The 20,051-nt window shown below is 52.4% G+C and overlaps 9 protein-coding genes across 9 annotated transcripts; 5 read left to right on the top strand and 4 right to left on the bottom strand.

The window, feature by feature from the left end:
* Positions 1–353: 353 nt before the first annotated feature.
* On the bottom strand, positions 354–2,506 carry BO94DRAFT_606985 (uncharacterized protein; the record flags this gene model as incomplete). Its single annotated transcript, XM_025616534.1, has 4 exons — positions 354–864; positions 911–1,644; positions 1,694–2,334; positions 2,458–2,506. The coding sequence occupies 4 exons, from the start codon at positions 2,504–2,506 to the stop codon at positions 447–449; spliced, it is 1,842 nt and encodes a 613-aa protein (XP_025463709.1). The 3' UTR covers positions 354–446.
* Positions 2,507–3,236: 730 nt separating this feature from the next.
* BO94DRAFT_524377 (Zn(II)2Cys6 transcription factor) lies at positions 3,237–4,984 on the top strand (the record flags this gene model as incomplete). Its single annotated transcript, XM_025610263.1, has 4 exons — positions 3,237–3,296; positions 3,351–3,842; positions 3,889–4,032; positions 4,084–4,984. 4 exons carry the CDS (start codon positions 3,237–3,239, stop codon positions 4,846–4,848), a joined length of 1,461 nt encoding a protein of 486 aa, XP_025463708.1. The 3' UTR covers positions 4,849–4,984.
* Positions 4,985–6,030: 1,046 nt separating this feature from the next.
* BO94DRAFT_227803 (uncharacterized protein) lies at positions 6,031–7,612 on the bottom strand. Its single transcript, XM_025606282.1, has 2 exons — positions 6,908–7,612; positions 6,031–6,841 (listed from the first exon to the last, which is right to left on the bottom strand). Exons 1-2 carry the CDS (start codon positions 7,366–7,368, stop codon positions 6,343–6,345), a joined length of 960 nt encoding a protein of 319 aa, XP_025463707.1. The 5' UTR covers positions 7,369–7,612; the 3' UTR covers positions 6,031–6,342.
* Positions 7,613–7,857: 245 nt separating this feature from the next.
* Positions 7,858–8,930, bottom strand: BO94DRAFT_559669 (uncharacterized protein; the record flags this gene model as incomplete). Its single annotated transcript, XM_025614087.1, has 3 exons — positions 7,858–8,026; positions 8,084–8,780; positions 8,849–8,930. 3 exons carry the CDS (start codon positions 8,928–8,930, stop codon positions 7,858–7,860), a joined length of 948 nt encoding a protein of 315 aa, XP_025463706.1.
* Positions 8,931–9,712: 782 nt separating this feature from the next.
* Positions 9,713–12,367, top strand: BO94DRAFT_474531 (Zn(II)2Cys6 transcription factor; the record flags this gene model as incomplete). Its single annotated transcript, XM_025608518.1, has 6 exons — positions 9,713–9,802; positions 9,859–9,956; positions 10,006–10,498; positions 10,547–11,133; positions 11,179–12,099; positions 12,211–12,367. The coding sequence occupies 6 exons, from the start codon at positions 9,713–9,715 to the stop codon at positions 12,365–12,367; spliced, it is 2,346 nt and encodes a 781-aa protein (XP_025463705.1).
* Positions 12,368–12,550: 183 nt separating this feature from the next.
* On the bottom strand, positions 12,551–13,276 carry BO94DRAFT_474537 (RraA family protein; the record flags this gene model as incomplete). Its single annotated transcript, XM_025608519.1, has 2 exons — positions 12,551–13,177; positions 13,223–13,276. 2 exons carry the CDS (start codon positions 13,274–13,276, stop codon positions 12,551–12,553), a joined length of 681 nt encoding a protein of 226 aa, XP_025463704.1.
* Positions 13,277–13,347: 71 nt separating this feature from the next.
* On the top strand, positions 13,348–16,224 carry BO94DRAFT_227821 (aconitate hydratase). The gene is made up of 3 exons (XM_025606283.1): positions 13,348–13,676; positions 13,729–14,174; positions 14,221–16,224. Exons 1-3 carry the CDS (start codon positions 13,578–13,580, stop codon positions 16,046–16,048), a joined length of 2,373 nt encoding a protein of 790 aa, XP_025463703.1. The 5' UTR covers positions 13,348–13,577; the 3' UTR covers positions 16,049–16,224.
* On the top strand, positions 16,225–18,367 carry BO94DRAFT_227822 (sugar porter family MFS transporter). Its single transcript, XM_025606284.1, has 2 exons — positions 16,225–16,645; positions 16,688–18,367. Exons 1-2 carry the CDS (start codon positions 16,400–16,402, stop codon positions 18,041–18,043), a joined length of 1,602 nt encoding a protein of 533 aa, XP_025463702.1. The 5' UTR covers positions 16,225–16,399; the 3' UTR covers positions 18,044–18,367.
* Positions 18,368–18,690: 323 nt separating this feature from the next.
* On the top strand, positions 18,691–19,757 carry BO94DRAFT_589188 (alpha/beta fold hydrolase; the record flags this gene model as incomplete). The annotated part of the gene is made up of 3 exons (XM_025615934.1): positions 18,691–19,059; positions 19,143–19,496; positions 19,581–19,757. 3 exons carry the CDS (start codon positions 18,691–18,693, stop codon positions 19,755–19,757), a joined length of 900 nt encoding a protein of 299 aa, XP_025463701.1.
* Between the last annotated feature and the right edge of the window lie 294 nt (positions 19,758–20,051).

Here is a 20,051-nt window from a genome sequence, read left to right as displayed (position 1 = left end):
ACTTGTTATTCAAAAGGCGTGGGGGAATCGTCAGGCGGAGAGGGCGGAGTGGGAGGTGGAGGAGATTAGGGATGTGGAGCAGGGGAGGTAGATTTAATCTTCTTTCTTCCCTGTATGGATAAGTTGGGGCCGTAGTTTTTGATCGCTCTTGGTTTGGATTAGGAGTTCTTTACGGTTGGAGGATGGGGATGGGGATGGGGGGCCAAGTTTATCCCAGGATAGTTTATCCCAGGATAGCTATCCATTTGAGGCTTTTTTATTTTTTATCATCGGACTGATACATACGAAGATTGACAGTAAAGGTCATTAAGTAAAATTGAAGTAGCAGTGAAAACTGAAATTAATGAAAACACGCAACGTTCATAACAGAAATAACAACGCGGTCATGGATACAGGCACAGAGAAGCAAGGTATCCAAAGTAATCAGGCCCTACTCTCGCCCTGAACTAAGTGTCGCTGTCGGCCTCATAATAGTCGTCAGTCCCATCCTCCCAATCCAGAGCGTACATGGCAAGTTGCTGAAGATGGCGTGCCACATGCTTCTTCCTATCCCAAGTACGCTCGAAACACAAATTGCAGACCTCCTCGGGCTCGCCCGGCTGGGGAACCCCAACATTCAGAGAACGATGGCAGAAGTAAGCAAGCGGCGAAGAGACCTTCTCATCATGGACCGCTAGGATGTGCTCCACAAACCCCTTTCGATCCTCGTAGGTTTCATGGCCGTGCTGGTTGCACCAATAGCACACTCCGTCATGTATTTTCTCATGTTCAATCCACTCCTCCATATTCTGGAAAAAGTGCTGGGACGAGTCGCACCGTGTATAAGTGCAGACATATGGCTGCAAGTCTTTGATGACATGCGCCCTGCGAGAGATTAGCTCGACTCGAGACCGAAGGGTTCAGCACTTACTCCCAGGCACGAGGAATGTCAATCCGGACTGGACGATAGCAATAACCGCATTCAAACTCTGTCATCTCTCCTTCTTTCAATTCGACCGGTGGAAGCGGCACCTCAAGGGTCAGATCCAAGTCATCAGAAGGGCTCGACAAAGTCAGGTCAGGATTGTTGACCGAATCCAGGGTCTCCGACAGCGCTTCCACCGGACCTTTCTCCTTGCGTCGATCACACAAAAGCTGGCGGCACCGAGTGATCATCTTTCCCAAGCGGCGCTTGACATCATCGGCGAGGAACCTATTGTCGAACTTATTCTGGACCAGCAGGACATCCCAATCCTCATAGAATGCCGCTTCTTCGTCATAGGCGCCATTAGGTCCATCGGCCGCCTCGAGATCGTCCAACCCTAGACTCTCAAGATCTTGCATAACCTTGCGCATGTCATTCACAGCCACCTGCAAATCCGTTGCCTCAGGAGGATCCGACTGAGCGGTCGATTCCGAAACACAACCCTCCGATGCCGATGCCGAGATGGTAGAGACCGTATCACCATCGGAGTGATCATAGCCGTCGCACGGCACATACTCCTTGTTGTGTGGCCGCGCCATTTGGCAATCGCCGTCGTCAAACTGTCCATCTTCCCAGACAGTGAGGCACTTCTGGGTACACTGGGTAGAGTTTGTCTCCATGTCCACAACATTAGAGACTTTCAAGACGCATTTTTCAAGAAGAGCCAGCTGCTTGGGAATCTAAAGAACGGTTACGGTGTGTTACATCAGTGAGTGGGAGTACACTGACAATCTCTCTCAAACTAGACGCCTCCCTGAGAGTCTCATCCAATGAATACTCAGGAAGTCCTTTGCCGTAGGCAGCCCCGACGCGATACGCCCAATCCTTATAATCAGCAACGTCTTTGATCACCCCCCTGTGATAGGGGCCTTCGTATAAAAGGGTTGCTTTCAACAGACCATCAAAGGCATACTCGCAATCACGGTATGCCTCGAAGATCGACGACATATTTGCTAAGGTTCGCAGGTAGCTTGAGTGGGACGAGATGAAAGTAGTAAGTAATAAGAAGAGATTCAAGTGCGGTAGATCGAAGTTGGGTTGGTAAGTACCGTTGTAAATGGGGAGTGTAGCAGTTGAGGAGAATGGGAAAAATTTTGGTCTATATAGTACCTGATGATGAGTAATGGGAGGGGATTCATCTTTACGTAGGTGAGTGTCTGCATGAAGGCTTGGCGGGGCAAGTCCCTCGTCATCCAATGCACCTGCCGCATTGACAGAGGGCCAGGCATGTGGCTCAATGTGAATAACACAAGCGATGTCTGTTTCATCCGGTGTCGTTTCATCATGGTTGGCAGATGATCCATTCACACTGGCAAATTGACTTGTATAGTGTCTCAGCGATAGCGGCCATCGGGCATGTGTTAATGACACTGAAACACAACAGGATTAACACAATATTGAGTACAGCGAGGAATAACACTATAATGACAACAATGGGGACAGCCATATTCCAGCTATAACACCCAACCTTTTATTAACTCCTCGTAATGTACATGGAATGCTATGGTATCCTGTCAGCATATCACAGTCCATAACTGACATAATTATACTCTCATCAAAAATGTGGTACAGTGGTAAGCGTAAAAATAGAATCCTATGTCATGCCGAGCCTTTGACTCTTCCCATACAACACAGAACACAAAAGTGAACCGCGGATCCTATGCACCGGTGACATATCTGACCCGCATGCACTGAACCACGGCCACACTTATTTTTCGCCACATCATTTCTATACAGAATCCTTGTTGATTGAGAAATTGCACTGTAACGATATCATATATACGACACGGGCAGGTCTAAAATTGAGGCCGAAGACGGCTAAAATCTAGCTTGTGTACAGCGCTGAAGGAATGGGCGAAACGAGCAAAAGGTAGAAACAGAGAAACTCATCAGACACACCGTAAATCCCACACAGGTTGACCAATCAGAATCCAGAGTGCCATTTGCCTGGGTAAAAGCATTATATCCAGTGGTACTCATCGCATCGCGACGAGCGTTGCTGTAGCTTGTTACCTCTGAGTCTCATTGGACATGGGTTCATAGTCCTGAGTAAATTCTTAAGTCTACCGAACACCCAATCAGCCACGAGCCAAGAGCATCAGCCGTGTCGAGTGGGTCATGCTCGGCAGGCCCTGCCTAAGGATTGGCTCAGCGTAACCCCGAGGGGGCTGAGTTGTGGCTCCGCTCGGATTCAAAAGCCAAGCCTCCCCCACATCTCTTGGATCTCACCGATCTCGTTACCCTTCTGAGAAGTCATATCCCCAGAAGTGCCATGGTGTACCGAGGAAAGCCCGGTCTGGGCTGTGAGTTGTGCCGCAAACGACGCCTAGCTGTACGTACCTCCCCGTCTGTCCAGGTGCATGCTTGGCACTCGTTGACCCTATAGTGCGATCGGCGTCGGCCATCATGCTCGCAATGTTTGCGAATCAACCAGGAGTGCTCCGGCTATCGAGATCCAAACACTCTGAGAATCCTTGATCAGACCAACGAGGTCGCGGTGAAGGCCCACGCCCGACGCACTGCATCCAAATCACCTCCTGCCGATCGGTCAACTCCCCCAGCAGCTCTACTTCCTCCACCTACCTCCCCGGACGAGCAGGCCATGTCTTACGTCTTCAACTATTATGTTGGTACTTTGAAAAGCCAGGGGGTGATGCCATACCTATCGGACCTATTGCGTGGAGACCCCTCTCCTGCGCTGCAGGCCACAGTCAGGGCGGTAGGGCTAGCGAACATGTCGAGAGAGCCTCAATACCGGCGATTGGCAAGGAAAGAATACGGCGTCGCCCTGCGTGCCACCAACGACGCGCTAACGCATTCAGTCTCGGCAACGTCCGACTCCACTCTGGCAGCGGTCCTGTTGCTAAGCACCTATGAGGTAAGATTTCCCCCCGGTAGGCCGAACCTCTCTAATCCATGCACAGATGATTACCTGTAGTCCATGGGACAAGCTAAGTGGGTGGAATAATCATGTACAGGGTGCCATCAAACTCCTCGAGCTAAGGGGTCTGGAGCAACTGGACTCGCGCGCCGGGATGGAGTTATTTACCACCGTGCGTTTCCAAAGTGTGGGTCAGCTGCTCCCGAAGCTTTCTTTCTCGTCTGATGTGTTTTTGCAGGCTATCAGCAGCATATTCTACCGAATCTCGAGCAATAATACGCCAAGAATGGCGGAATTATCCATTGCCGCCCGGTCCAAACGGAACCCACATTTTCACCCAATCGAAGACTTTTACGATATCCTACTCAGACTGGGTGACCTAGCTGTTCGCGTTGAAAGCGCACATCTGGGTCTTGATTTTATCAAGAACCTACGACACCTTATCGACGAGGCTATTCTCCTTGACGCGGATATGGAATTATGGCGCACATCGCTGAGTCCATTCTGGTATTATACCATGGTGGAAATCCCGCACACCCCATCCAAGAACCAACCACATTTTCCCCATCGCGGCGACAAATATCACCTTTATCATAACGTCAACCTCGCCTCCATCTGGAACAACTACCGTCAAACCCGGATCGTGGTGAACGAGATGCTTCGATTCATGTCCCTCCGGATGTGGAGGCTCCAACGAGCACCCGAATATCAACAGACGATGTCCCAGTGCATGGAGACTATCCAGCAGATGGTGGATGACATCTGTGCTAGCATTCCATATCATTTTATATCCGGAGAGACAGGGTTTGGAGCCTCGATCCGGTTGCTGTGGCCTTTGTATATTGCGGGGAGTTCCAAGTGTACGGATTCTTCCACCCGAGAGTGGATTGCGCAGATTCTGGATGTCATTGGAAACACTGTGGGCTTGCAGCAAGCGCTGAGTATGGCGCAGATTGTGAGAGAAGAGGCTTCGCTGGATGTGATTGCCGGGAAATGCAGCTAGTCATTTCTCTCTGGTGGATTATTTGGATCAGGTCGCTTATTGTATAGTCATCCTGGCAGTTTAGTCTGGCGTGTGCTGGTTCATTCGCCCTAACACTCACAAGTACCTGGTTAAATAGAACTCTAGTAACTTGGGCCTCGACGAGTCACAATCGAGTAGCCATGTCTAAACCAACCTTTCTTTGGTATTCTCCATCCTTCTCTCGCGACAGACAACAGCACTGATTACGATGAATAAAACTAAACATGCAAACTAAAGGCCGAGTGAAGCACGAGGGTCAGCCGCGCGACGATCATACCCGAATATGGCAGTCAGGCACTAAGCTGAGATCTTCAGATGAATATAGTATATATTCTGTGACTGATAGTCGGGCATTGCTTGCTATGTCAACACTACCTGGGATTAACTCTTAGTGAGTCCAATACGTTAAGGATGGATACAGAGACTGGAGTATTCAATTCTACTGTCGCATCCTTCAATGATTATGAGCTCGGGTGAGCAACACCCGGATGACAGAAACAGTGAAAATGAAGATTGATAAGCAATGATACGCAGTACAGTGAACTGTGTTACCGTCAAGATGTCCAAACTATATCTGACCAAGAGGGAGCTTTTACACTATCAGCGCTTCTGATTCAAGCAATGGCATTTCACTCCTGGGATAAGAATCTGCGCAGTGATGGTGGAATATATCAGGCTGAGATTTATACTATTGAGGTAACTCTGTTTGTGGGACCGATTTCGCGAGTGGCACTGACTCGATGGTAAGATCGCTCTGGTTCTCCTTCACAGTATTCCATGCCAGCTTTGCTTTTTGACTGAGATCTATACTTTGGAACGTAGTGCATCCATGACTGGAATGAAGGATCATGGCCTAGCAACTACGCATTATCACCGATGCGATAATAGTATATCTCCAAGTATCAAATGACCCGCACTTCGGGTGAACTTCTAGCCATGCTATCACCCATCCCGACATAAACACCTCGCCCCCATCCCATCCCAGCCATCTTAATCGTCCATCCCCCTTCCACACCCTCTTACTAAGGTACAACCTGGACCCTAACAAGCCATCAAACCCCCAATGCAAGAATCGCTACCCAGAATCCCTAAACATCAACCACGGGATCGGCTGCTACAACATCAACAAAAATAATCGGTATCAGATGCGATGAGTAAAAGCGAATTTCGATTCCAATGGATACCGGTTCACCATTTACCCGGAAGCGAATTGCAATGGACAGGTCCATTGGTCCGGATTGGTGGTGGTCGTGGTGATGGTTGAGGCTAGGGAGGGAGTTTTGTTGGAGATCGGGTGGGTTGGTATCTTGATCATTTGTGGAAGGGTTAAGAGGGGAGGATTTGTACCTCACATATCGGACGTTGTGTATAGTATTATGGGCTTTGGAGTATTCGGCATCCAGGATGTTGATCATTGGCTCCACCTAAATCATGGTAGATGGCATATGAACGTATTGTGGAATCACTGCCTAGTCAGTATGGAAACGTTACACCTTCATCCATCGACTCATCCAGTCGCCAGTCTTCCCCTTCTGATGGAAAGGTCCCATCGACACCCCCGGCCACTGGCTGCATCTGGCCCATGCACATGATAGGCGTGTTTACCACCGGAAACGCTCGTGATGGGTCAGTCCTCCCGGCGGATTCTTCGGCATACCATGACTCCCCGTATGTGGGTCCAGCCACCCAGCTCCCCAGCGAAGGTAAGATAGCGGCTGAGCCCGGGCCCCTTTGAGGCTCCATCATAGAAACTGCCTCGGGAGCCTTCGTGGGCTTTTGGTATGGAACACGCCAGAGGTTGAATGCTGCCACGGACGGGCTCTGCTCGTCGATCGGACACGATTTACTACTAGTCGGGTCGGTGAAACCGAGTGCCTCGAGGTCGGTCAGATAAAGCTTGTTTGACGGCACATCGTAGTGCAGATAGCTGGGGTGTTGTTGGAGCAGCAGATAGCCTTTCTTGCGCATCTTCCTGTGCGTTGCGAACATTCATTAGTAAGACAAATCAATCCATCCCATAGATGGCCCATTGACTTACTCCAAGATATTGGCGAGCTGGGTTCGGATACTGTCAAGCTGGCCATTGGTGAGCTTGTCTCGGATCTCATCAATGTTCTCCCCATAGGGAGTGTGCATGACGATGAAGTCGACATAACCGCCAGGATAAGGCATCCACTCGGGCTGGTCTTGGGTTTCAATAGCGATGACTCTTGGTCCGACTCGGGCATTAGCCAAGAATTTCGTTGCATCAACCTCATGACAGTAGTGTTCCTCGGCGATCTCCAACATCTCCTTGGGATCGTCGAGATCAAAGTGTTTCGGGTTCAGTTCATAGCGGACTTTGAGGTGAGCGGATGATTTGTCGTTGATACACATAATGTTTGCTATAACATGGCGTTGGCCAATTCTTTCATCCAGAACCTCGGAGAGCTGCTTTTCGGCCTTGAGCTTCTTCCCGGCGATGTCGAAGATACGCCCTTCCAAGTTGCAGGCCCACATGGTTGGTTGATTGAATGTATGGTTTGGTGTTCAGTGAGAATGGAGATGGTGATGGAATGGCTTCTGATGGAAAAGCAGAGAGTATGGCTTTGACTTGGTGTCTGAGGATTGTAAGTTGTCAGGTTAGAAGAATACTGTTTGACATGGGAATTGACATGAGTCACCGCCAGTGACGGGAAGAGTCCATCATTTACCATGACATTTAGGTCGTATCATCATGACTGTGTCATCAAAATTTCTTCATACTTGTGTTAATAGCCTTTATACAGCTCCTATCAATAGATTTGGGTTAATAGCCTTAACTTTATAGGCAGCTCCCATCAACATTTCGATCTATACAGAGAATTAGGGCTTGGCCTGCATCTGGGGAGGTATCCATCGGGGACAACAAAATAGCCATGACTCGCAACTGCCAACTGCAAGGGTGCAACGGGTGGAGGCCTGAGGTCGGCGGTCGGAGAGTTGCCATCTCCGATCAGGTGATGCACGTTACCATCCATACAGTCTAGTCGGGTTGGACACCATCATCGCGTGCCACTCCTCCGCAGTCACCCATGATCGCAGACTTTGCAACCATGCCATATCATCTATAGCCAAATACGGGGTCTCCCGCAGTGCCTCTTCACGCGTTCGCACCTTCATATGAGGAGTGTGGGGCCTACAAAGTGCACAATATTAGAAGAAAACTGGGCTCGAAATGACACTTGTTACTTACCAGTCGCTCCCCCAAAGTATCTGTTGCGTATTGGCATCGAGAAATGCCTGGACCAGTGGTTTCAGGTCCGTATAATGTGGTGCCTCGAAACTCACCCGGTAAGGAGCGCTGATTTTCACATACAACAGTCCAGCCCGGACGAGGCCCATGATCTCCTTAAACCCGACCTGTTGAGTGATATCTCCCTTGCACTTCGCAGGCAACATACTAGCAGCCTTGAGCAATGCAAAATGATCAGTCACTAGGGGAATACCTGTAGGGACAATCTCCTGCTGGATCATGGGCGCCAGATCTCCCCAGAATTCGGGATGCACATGGGTGAATGCCATGCTCCAACCAGGACAGTGAGGTGTAATGACCCGGGCGTGCTCACGTAGGGCCTGCTTCTGTCGTTCCACATCATGCATCGCCTGATACTTGTATAAGTTGACTCGGATACCCCGGATTCCTTTGCTGTGCATCTCCTGGAGCTCCTCCGGTGTTATCGTATCAGGGCCGATGACCCCGATTCCTTTGGTTCCTGACTCACCTAGCTCATGGACAAATGTCTTGAGCGAGGTGCAGTCCGACCCATAAGATAGACCGTGGGTGAGAACCGAGTTCGTAATGCCAATTTTCTTCTTGAAGTCGAGAAATTGTTGGACCGTAGCAGGAGGCGGAGTGAGGTGTCTGTCTGGCACATACGCAAACTTGGCCGCTGTCGAGAAAAGCAGATTAGTATCACCTCCATCCTCATGGTTATACAATAGGAGAGATCAACCGCACGCTCAAATATATGGTGGTGGACGTCCCAACCCCCGTGGGGGAACAGTCCGGAGTCAGCGTATGGTTGCTTTATGATGGTCATGGTGGACCTGGCAAGGCTGCGAAGACGTGAGACCATTGTGTTTGGTTCACTCTGTGGTCTCTGGGGGGATCTTTTTATCTCCGGGAGCAGGATCCGCCAGGACTGGTTGCGAATGGAACCCTTCCCGAGGGTGGATTACTCCGGGCTGCAGCGACAACCAGAGCCGGAGTGACCCCATCCCCGCGCACATCTCCCCACACTGCATCATGTTCTGGTTCGTTGAAGAAAAGCTCCATTCGGCACTCACACAGGTCCACCGCTTAAATGTGTCGTTGGCGTTGGCATGTTCACGCTCGATTATCGTATTCCAGGCACGTCGGTTTCTAGGACAACTTGAACATCCTGTCTGGCTTGAAATACTAGAACTTTCCTTTCACTTTTGTCTTGGGGAGACATCGTATCCTTGAGGTTAGAGTCAGATCCGTCGGGGTTAGTGGGTGGTTCGTTGTTGGGGAAATCGTCCTGTCCGAGAGATATATATATAGTTGAACCTTGGAGTGACTAGAATGAGCCTTATACATGTGTATTTCATTGAGACAGCAGCAGAGCCATACCGCAAGATGAAGTCTAATCCGGTGCCTGAATACCCGACGGCAGAAACAAGGAGGATGGATGAGTGTGGGTGGTCGGCAGCAGGCGGAAAAGCGGATCATGTGCCTCGCCCAAGGCGTCGCCTCCATCCCGCTTCCCCACACTCCCTCCCGATCGCACGTTGCCAGTCTGGCCAAACCCGGCTTCATTAATGATTACATATTGCCCCCCTCTCAGTTCCTTTCTTCATCATGAGTGCGCGAGACACGGAACCACCCACACCTCCCCCTCCGAAGAAAGTCCGAATCGCTTGTCGCCGATGTCGAGCGAAACGCGTCAAGGTGGGCCACGTTCATGCTGCCAAGGTGATTTGCGCGTCTGCTGATACACCCCGGAGTGTGATGGCGGCACCCCGGCCTGCAGCAATTGCTCCCGAGCCAGTGTTCCTTGTGTCGATGTCGATGGCCAGAATCGCGACATCTTCATCCCTCGAAAGTGAGATTGGAATGCTTGTGTCCGACCGCGCTGACTTTTGGTTTCTCAGCTTTATCACACAATGTTGCGCCAGGATAAGATGGCTGGAGCAGCAGATTCAGATATTAGACCCCGAGTTCGACTTGACCAAGGGGCCATCGGTAAATGGGACTCAGGTGGACATGTCATCGCAGTCTAGTCCAGGCATACCCAATAACAATCCTCCCAGCATGTCAGAGACCCAGCCACAGAATCATGACAAACCAATCACAGGGAAACGAACATACGATTCAGTGGAGGGACTTGAACTTGACCGGCCCCTACCGGCTGAAGCATCCTCGGTCGCGAATGTCCTGGGAATGCTGTCGCTCCATTCAGATTCCAGACAGCAGCACTATATGGGCTCTTCGTCGGGCCTATTATTCACGAAACTGATTGGAGCGGGCAGAGAAACACAGGAAACAAGCCACATATCCCACACGGAAACTACCTACGGTGAGCGATCTTCAGCATCTCAGATATCGATGACAGCGTATCACTCGCTGTACTGGACATTGGCAAAGGTTTGAAATTCTCCCTGGCTCGACCACCGCGGTTCTGATGAGATATAGGAGCTGCCCGCACCCGAGGAAGCCGGAATTCTCCTTGGGATTTATTTCCAGCATATCCACATCGACCAGCCATTCCTACACCCCGCTTCGCTCGCCAACGCGTACTGGGCGTTGCATGAGAGCACGAAGATGGAACGTCCTGGAAAACATGACAGCAACGGATGGATGGAGGGCATACGGCCCTTTGAGTATAATGGAAAGATAGATGTTGTTGAGGGCAAAGAGTCCACCCCGATTTCGGTCTTCACAGCCGCATTCCATGTTTTCATGGTGTTTTCTCTCGCAGCAACGGTCCTCACGCGCAAGAAGAACTTTGATCATTCTCCCACACGGTTTTATAGATTGGCCATCGCCGAAGCATCCGACTGTTTTTCTTCCGTCTCTGTGACTGCTTTGCAAGGCATACTGCTCCTCGCAGTCCATAGTATGGCATGCCCAGCGGGTCTCAATATCTGGACGTTATCACACATAGCAATGTCTCACTGCATCGATCTGGGCCTCCATCGGGAGCCGGACCCCTCAAGTGCATCGAAAACATCTCTGGCAATTAATAGACTGATATTTTATACCGTCTACTCGCTTGATCGGTAATCTCGCATCTCCTTCTTAGCTTCTCGACTGACTTCAAATAGATCTATATCCACTATCCAAGGTCGTCCCTTGGGTATCAGGGACGAAACCTTTGACATACGTTGTCCGAAATTGGACGATATCACAGACGAATTGCTCGGTATCGCAAATCGCAACATGAATATATCAACACCGTCAACGGCTCACATGTCATTATCCATCCGTCGGTTTCAATTGGACCAGTACATCTCCGAGATAAAGCTCCTGTTCTATCATTTACCCAAGGAGCTTAGGCCATTGGTGTGGCCGGGAGACCTTAAAGGCCTCCAAGCACGTATTAAACTTGATCTCGACGCATGGCTGACTGAAACGTCCGTTATTCTACCGCCTGCTAAATGGGAGGGGGATACCCTGCGCTTTCAGCATGAAAAGCTCAAGTTGGAGACCTTGTACCACTCAGCAATCACACTCTTGTTTCAACCATCCCAGGTCTTTCGTTCGCCATCGCAAAGCGCTCTCCAACAGTGTTACCAAAGCAACAGACGGAAGATACGCATCTACAACCATCTCAACACGGAGGATCAGGTCTATTACAGCTGGCGAAATATTCATGGGATCTTCTCTGCAGGTGCGACCATGGTCTATTGCATCTGGGCCTGTCCCGCCCTTCAGGCCGCAATTCCGTTTGCCGAGGTGTTGTGGGACCTACGAACATGCTCAAACCTGCTCAGTATTGGTGGTCAATGGTGGCCTTCGGTTCGCAATGGCAAGGGAAGTTTCGATCAAATTGTGGATCTTACCATACGCCGGTTAAGCCGGTCACAGCCCCCTTCCCCGCGAACGCGGCGTCGACTCGAACCACCAAGTACTGACATAAGCGGTCAACCTGATATCACCCGCACGAACTTGGATACAGATATATTTGACCGGGGGATGCAGGTTGTTGGAGAGACATCCAGCTACCCCATGGGTCTCGGGGACCTGTTGGGTGAGAGATCCCCCAAGCCCACAGGTGAGGATTCCATCTTTTATTCCATCCGAAGAGCCTGTCTGGCTAATAACAGCGTATTATCCGCTCCAGCAAACTATGCGAGTCTTTCAATGGAGGACCCCGGGTTGTTGCCCCCCGACACGACCTACCTGGATGCTTCTGACACCGCTGCTATTGATTCCGCCATGGAAAGCTTTCTGGCAGAATTCGTGCATGGAGACTGGAGCTGGGACCCATTCGCAGGAAGTACTGTCCTGTAGGAGCAACCAGTAGGCCAATGACCATCTCGAAGACTTGCAGGTAGCTGCAGCGGGTACCTAAAGACCCCAGGCTACTTGGTGGATTTCTCGGATACATCGGAGTAGATTGCGCAATAAGTGTGTCACATTGCAGTCTCACTTTCAACAGGACATACGACTCAGCGAACGCAGACTCAGGACTGCTTATTTCCTTAGTCGTTTGATTGTACTTCCTATCTCATCGCCGCGTTTCAAACAACGTCGCGTCTCTTCGTCAATATCATAGCGTTCCTGGCAGAGACGCACACACTCCTCTGCACTATCTGGTGGAACAACAACCACCCCATCCGCATCGCCAAGAATATAATCGCCGGGATTGATGACCACCTCTCCTCCATTCTCGATATTCTCGTAGGTCACTGGAACATCCAACTCGGAAGAACGGGTGAATGTATTTGAGCCTAAGATGCTAATGCCGCGTGCGAAAAGGCCGATGCCGAGTTCGCGATGCTCATTGATATCGCGAAACTTGCCGTCAATGATGACTCCGGCAGCACCACGTTTCTGAGCGCGGGTACTCATGAGGCCTCCCCAGCAAGCACTGATCAAACCCTTTGGTTGCGACACGAATACGACGCTGTTCTGGGGAATGGCATCGGCAAAGTGAACTTTGGGCGTCGGGGGAGCCTTGTCGGCGGCATGAACCATCTTCACGGTGTACGCGGGACCGAAGATCTTGGCAGTTGATGACATGAGGCCGGGAGAGTACATTGTGAGACCCGACAGATAGCCGCCCTGAGGGACACCGAGCTTGACGAGCGCATCTCCGACCTAACATGGTTGGTTTGAAGACGATGAAAGCAGGGAGTGACTTACATCGCAGGACGTAAAGCGTTGCAGGGCGCGCAGAACATTAGGTTTGACCGCCATTGTGATGGTCTCGAGTGACTGGAAGTGATTATGGTATGTACGGTGACCAACGCTGGTGTTGGTTAATGTCCCCGGCTTGGGGGAGTCCGAGCCGGCACTCTCTTCCCCGCGTTCTGGAGCTTCTGGAGCAGTCCGGGTGGCGATCGGAGCACTCCGGACCGGAATCGGACCATTCCTGCTGGGCCGGATCAATCGAAGCATCTCGCATTGGCTCCACTGCCAACCCAGGCGATGATGGCCTGGAGGATCATTCTTCGTTCTTTTGTGTTTGCTGGTTAACGCAACCTCAACAACCGGCACGATGCAGCGCTTTTGCCAGAGAGTGTCCCGAGCAAATCTACACCAACCCCGGTGCCGCGATGGAGCCCGGGGTTATGCGACAAATCTATCGCATGGCCCGGTAAGTGCTGCAATGCAGTCAGAAGTTCCCTACTGATGGTGGCGATGGATAGATTTTCGGTGTCGACTACGGAAAACAAATCCGCGCCCTTGACGCGCTCAAGAGGGGATCGAAGCGCCCGTTGACCTTGGCGGAGAAGACCCTATACAGTCATATGTTTGATACGGAGAGTGATCGCTGGAGTATAGAGGAGATCACGCGCGGGAAAACCATCTTGGAATTGCGCCCCGACCGCGTTGCCTGTCACGATGCGACCGCGACAATGGCTTTGCTGCAATTCATCAGCGGAGGACTCCCGCGAGTCGCGGTGCCGACGACTGTGCACGGCGATCATTTGATCATATCAGAGCATGGCGCAGAAAAGGACATGAAGCGAGCAATCACTGAGCATGCAGAAGTTTATGACTTTCTGAGTAGCGCTTCGAGAAAGTATGGAATTGGATTCTGGAAACCCGGATCGGGAATCATCCACACGGTGATTTTTGAGAATTATGCAGTGTATGACTATCCTCAAGATACCAGGACCATTGCTGACGTGGATCAGACCAGGGGGCTTGATTATCGGCACGGATTCCCACACCCCAAATGCGGGTGGAATGGGCATGCTGGGAATTGGCGTGGGTGGCGCCGATGCCGTGGATGCCATGTCGGGGATGCCCTGGGAGTTGGTTACGCCGTATGTGGTCGGGGTTAAACTGACGGGGGCACTTCAAGGATGGGCATCGACCAAAGACATCATCTGTAAACTGGCGGGGATTCTCGGGGTGTCGGGTGGCAAAGGTCGAGTCATTGAATTCTTCGGACCGGGCACGCAGACGCTGGGGGCGACGGCCATGGCGACCATCTGCAACATGTCGGCGGAGATCGGATCGACCTCGTGTATATTTCCCTACTCGGAGGCGATTGCCCGTTACCTGACTGCCACCGCACGCGGTCATGTCGTCCCGGCAGCTGAAGCTGTCAAGGACGTTCTGCTTACCGCAGACCAGGGATCGGAAGAGTACTATGACCAAGTGATTGAGATCGATCTCAGCACGCTGGAGCCACACATCAACGGCCCATTCACTCCGGATCTCGCCCACCCCATCTCCAAGTTGGCAACAGCGGTATCGCAGAGCGACTGGCCGGTAGATCTGAGCCATGCCATGGTGGGTAGCTGTACCAACAGTTCGTATGAGGATCTGGACAAGGCCCGGCAGTTGGTGAACCAGGCCCGTGCGGCAGGATTAACCAAGTTCAAAACTCCATTTTTAGTGTCCCCAGGTAGTGAGACCATCCGGGCCACGGCCGAAGCCGATGGCATTCTGCAAGACTTCGAAGATGCCGGCGCCATGGTCTTGAGCAGCTCGTGCGGACCGTGTGTCGGGTCCTGGGATCGCAAGGACGTCGATGTCCGTGGCAAGGAAAAGAATTCGGTCATCTCCAGCTACAACCGAAACTTTGTCGGGCGCCATGACAGCAATCCGGCCACTCACTCATTTGTCACGTCCCCAGAGTTGGTCACGGCCTTTGCCTATGCCGGCCGCCTCGACTTTAACCCTCTCACCGACAGTATCCCCGTCGAGGGGGCTTCCCCGCTGCGCTTCAAGGCTCCTGTGAGTCAGGAACTGCCCGCCAAATTTGATCGGGGTATAGATTGCTTCCAAGAGCCTCCGTCTGACGGCTCATCCTTGTCGGTGACCATCGACGAGCGATCCGAGCGGCTACAACTTCTGCAGCCTTTTCCGGCGTGGAAGGCTGGAAACGCGACCGACGTGGAGTTGCTGATCAAGGTGAAGGGCAAGTGTACTACCGATCATATCTCCCCGGCTGGTCCGTGGTACAAATACCGGGGGCATTTGGAAAACATCAGCAACAAGATGTTCACGACCGCAACCAATGCTTTTCTGGGGAACAGCCCGCAAATGCTCGGGCACACGATCCACCCACTGACGTCGGAAGTCGGGCTTGCCCATGAAGTGGCCCGGGACCTGAAACGGCGTGCAGTCCGGTGGTGCGTGGTGGGGGACCACAACTACGGCGAGGGCAGCTCGCGGGAGCATGCCGCGCTGGAGCCTCGCTACCTCGGTGGCGTTGCCATCATCGCTCGGTCTTTTGCCCGGATTCACGAGACCAACCTGAAGAAGCAGGGGATGCTGCCGCTGACATTCCGTGATGCAGCTGACTATGATCGAGTGCAGGAGGGGGATCGGATCACGTTGATTGGAGTAGAGGATGAGCTGCAACCGGGTAGTGAGGTCACGATGCGGGTTACTCCGCGCAAGGGAGAGGTCTGGGAAGCTCCATTGAGACACAGCTACCATGCCGGGCAGCTCCCTTGGCTGCGAGCTGGTAGTGCATTGAACCATATTAAGGCTACCGTCCATGCTTGAGTGATATTTGTGGCGTGTATTGGAGTAGCGGAATATATAGGACGAATTTGAGTCTGCTATGCTTGCAACTGACCCGGACATCTGGTCGACGATACCAAGGAGCGTACCACAGGCTGTACTCATGGGTAGCTCCGGCCGGAGTAGCCCAAGCAAGCCCCAGATTCCCTCGGGTGTACCCCGGATTTGACACCACTTGATGGATTGGCTGATGGGTGCATCCACGCTGATCAGTGCTACGGTGCTTGGCCAAACGGGGTATATAGATCCTCTGCTCTGTCCAAAGCTTGGCTGGATCTCAACCCCCGACTCACCAACACAATACCTATCCCGTGAGTCTATACTTCATTCACCATGGGAGCAGCTGGCGGTGGATTCTCCCCTGATGCCTTCAAACGCGTACCTCCGGCAGCCCGACGACCATATATCTGGCTAGCCGCCATTTGGGCCTCATACTGCGGCGGCCTGCACGGGTTCAACACGGCCAACATCTCCGGAGCGATGCAGATGAGCCAATGGGACCAGGATTTTGGATGGAAAGGGCTCGCCAGCACCACCATATCCAATTATGAGGGCTGGGCGGTATCCTCGATGCTTCTAGTACGTGCTCCATCATCAGCCGAACCGACTAACCAGGGGTAGGGCCAAACGGTCGGAGTCTTCCTTGCAGGTCCTCTTGGGGACCGACGAGGGCGAAAGTCAGTCATCCTCGCCTCGGCCATCTGCTACGTGATCGGGGCCATTCTCATGGCCGCCAACCTGGGCTCTTTCGCCGAGCTGCTCGTGGGACGCGTCCTGTCTGGACTGGGATCTGGTATGGGAATGTCTGCAGGGCCCATTTATATCTCCGAGGTTGCACCCCTCGAGCTCCGCGGAATGATGACCACCTTCTACAACGTGAACATCATGTCCGGCGTGGCCGGCAGCTACTGGATCAACTACGCATCGCCGCAAGTCCTCCCCAGCACCTCCAGCTGGCAATGGCGCACCACACTTGTGCTACAATCCATCCCCGCCATCATCCTACTACTCGGGTTTCCTTTCTTCCCAGAAAGCCCCCGTTACCTAATGATGCGCGGACGCATCGATGCTGCGCATCGCAGTCTCTCCCGGCTTCGCGGCGGCTTGGACGAAAGCACCGAGTACTTTGCGCGCGAATACACCGAACTACGCAGCAGGCTCGACACGACCTCTACGTCAGGAACACAAGCCTTCCTCTCCCTGCTACGAGAATGCATCCACCACGCCCCAACCCGCAAGGTCCTCCTCTTTGTCACGCTGATCCAAACATTCTTCATCATGTCCGGCGGCAACAGCATCACTTACTACGCCCCTGACATTCTCGACTCCATCGGCCTCAGCCACTCACAAGTCCTCCTCTTCACGGCCATCTACGGTCTAATCAAGTTCTTCGCTGTATTGCTATATGCATTTTTCCTCACCGACCGCTACGGCCGTCGTCCGCTCCTCCTCCTCGGCTCTACCATCAATGTTCTCTGTCTGCTATATCTGACCTGCTACCTGGCCCTCAACCCACCCTCCTCCTCCACCTCCCCCTCAGCCGCCTCCTGGGTCAGCATCGTCGCCATCTGCATTTACGCCATCGGCTACGGCTTCGGCTGGGCGCCAGCCTTCTCCCTGACCGCGTCGGAGATCTGCCCGACCCGCATCCGCGGAACGGTAGTAACCCTGGCGTTTACATACCAGAACCTGTTGAATTTCGGGATTACCCGAGCATTCCCGAACATGACGGATAGTATGCACACGTGGGGACCGTTTGCGCTGTTCACGGCGTTCACGGCGGTGGGGACAGTGTGGGTGGGGGTCGCGTTTCCCGAATGCAAGGGCAAAAGCATGGAGGGGATGGAGGAGGTGTTTTCCAGGCCATGGTGGCGGGTTGGATGGGATGGTCCAGCAACTACGGGGAATGAGCAGAGGGTAGAAGACACTGAAGTTGAGAAAGGAACGAGTACCCACGAAGAAATCATTCATAAATAGCACTATCCCGGACAGACCAGCATACGAGACCCATGCAATGAATACAATATGACAAATTCCTCTCCACCACCACGCGACAATAAGCTTAATTTCGGACGGAGCTGACCCAGGAACGAGCCATGATTCCGACCGTCATTAATCAAAATCCATACGGTTGAGTGAGTGTATCCATGGCAGACAATTCCCCTGACAGGTTGAATAATGGCGGGATGAGTCCAAACGCCCGTCAGAAGTTTATTGATTGCGTGAACCAATAAACAGCATGGTGCGGACCCAGCCGTGCGGATCATGTCTCGGATAACACTCGGAAGGGCTTGGAGATGGCCAATCACCATCAAGTGAGGCGATTAGTTAGGGTAACACCATCGGGCCTCACGAACTGCCAGGCACCAACAAACCGACACTCGAGTCAGAACTGCCCCTCTGGCTCCAAAAGAGGTAGCAGTTCCGTGGGATGGCGTGGCCTGCTGTCAGTGTCAGTGTCTGTCACCTCGGGTAGTTTCCCGTCGTCCCATTCATTTTGTTCTTGTGATCCGTGGATGAGACCCACGTGATGGTATCCCCTCTTCTCTTCCCCTCTTGAAGATAGAGTATACCCTACCCCTCTACTCATCCCATCCCATCCACCCACAGTGAGAACGGAAACAATGGCAGCAACAACCACCCTCAGCGTCCCTCACCTCGGCGGCATCGACGTCGGCTACCGGCTAACCAACAACCGGTACGACCCCACCAAGCCGACCGTGGTGCTGCTCAATTCCATGTGCATGACTGTGGCTCTGTACGATGCGCAATTCAGCGACGAATCCCTCACCAACGCAGCGAACCTCCTCGCTATTGAACCCCTCGGCCATGGCGCCACTCACTGCCATGTCGCCGAGCATTTCACCTACTGGGATACGGCGACCATGGCATTACAGGTGATGGATAAACTAGGGATTGAGAAGGTGTTTGCCCTGGGGACGAGTCAGGGGGGGTGGATGGTGGTGAGGATGGCGCTGTTGGCGCCGGAGAGGGTGCGTTACCCTCCCCTACTTCATCTTTACAACACAATGAGGTCAGTAAGTAGTGGAACAATACTAACCATAAGAATGGATAGATCCTCGGCCTCCTCCCCCTCGGCACCTCAATGGACTACGAATCCTCCCTCTCCCGGAGCAAGGGCTGCTGGGATCCCGTGACACTCCTTACCCCGTTCCTCGAAAAATGGAGCAGCGCAACCCCAACACCCGAGTTCATCGTCGACGATATCTGGTGCGGGATGGTCGGAGGGATCGGATTCGGGAAAGATGCGACCGAAGAGACGGTCGGGTTTTGGAAACGTACGTTGCAAGAGGTATATACTGGTGATGAGGGGCGGAAAAAGGTGCGGATGGCGTTGATGTGTTTGTTGACACGGGATGGGTTGCTCTTACGCTTAGGGGATGTGAAATGTCCGGTTTATTGGTTACAGGTGAGTTACTTACTTACTACCCTGGTTCTGATTCTTGGGTGATGGTTTGCTCAGTGGGGCAGACTAACACGAGCATTGATGTAGGGCACGGAAGACACGCCCTTTCAAACCACCGTGACGACTGAACAGATTGAGAGATTCACCGGATCAGTAGAGGCAAAATTAGAGATCGTGGCAGGGGGCGCACATTATCTGAATGCGACCAATGCACGGGACGTCAACGCTGCAGTGTTGGCAATGGTGCGGAAATACGGGGCGTAGAATACCTAATCCAAATCAAATCAAATAATGAATGAACGAATTGTGGCAGCTCACTATCGAATGCTAGTCAACCCGGAAGGAATCCCCGACCCATCGAACAACTAGAATGAACTTAAATTCAGCACCAACACGAGAAATGGTTGGCATGCGGAAACCTCGCCTTTCATTCCGCGGTGCCAACCCCAGGGATCGTCAAACCTATCATTACGGAGTACTGTTCATTCGATTCGCTTGTTGGATTATGGATCCCTGCCCGGTGGGGCGACGCGCCCTGACTAGCTAGCCAGCAATCGC

Source organism: Aspergillus sclerotioniger, assembly GCF_003184525.1.
Source record: "Aspergillus sclerotioniger CBS 115572 chromosome Unknown BO94scaffold_30, whole genome shotgun sequence".
NCBI classification, from domain to species: domain Eukaryota; kingdom Fungi; phylum Ascomycota; class Eurotiomycetes; order Eurotiales; family Aspergillaceae; genus Aspergillus; species Aspergillus sclerotioniger.
Note: the sequence above shows the minus strand (reverse complement) of the source record. Positions and strands in the feature narration are given on the sequence as shown.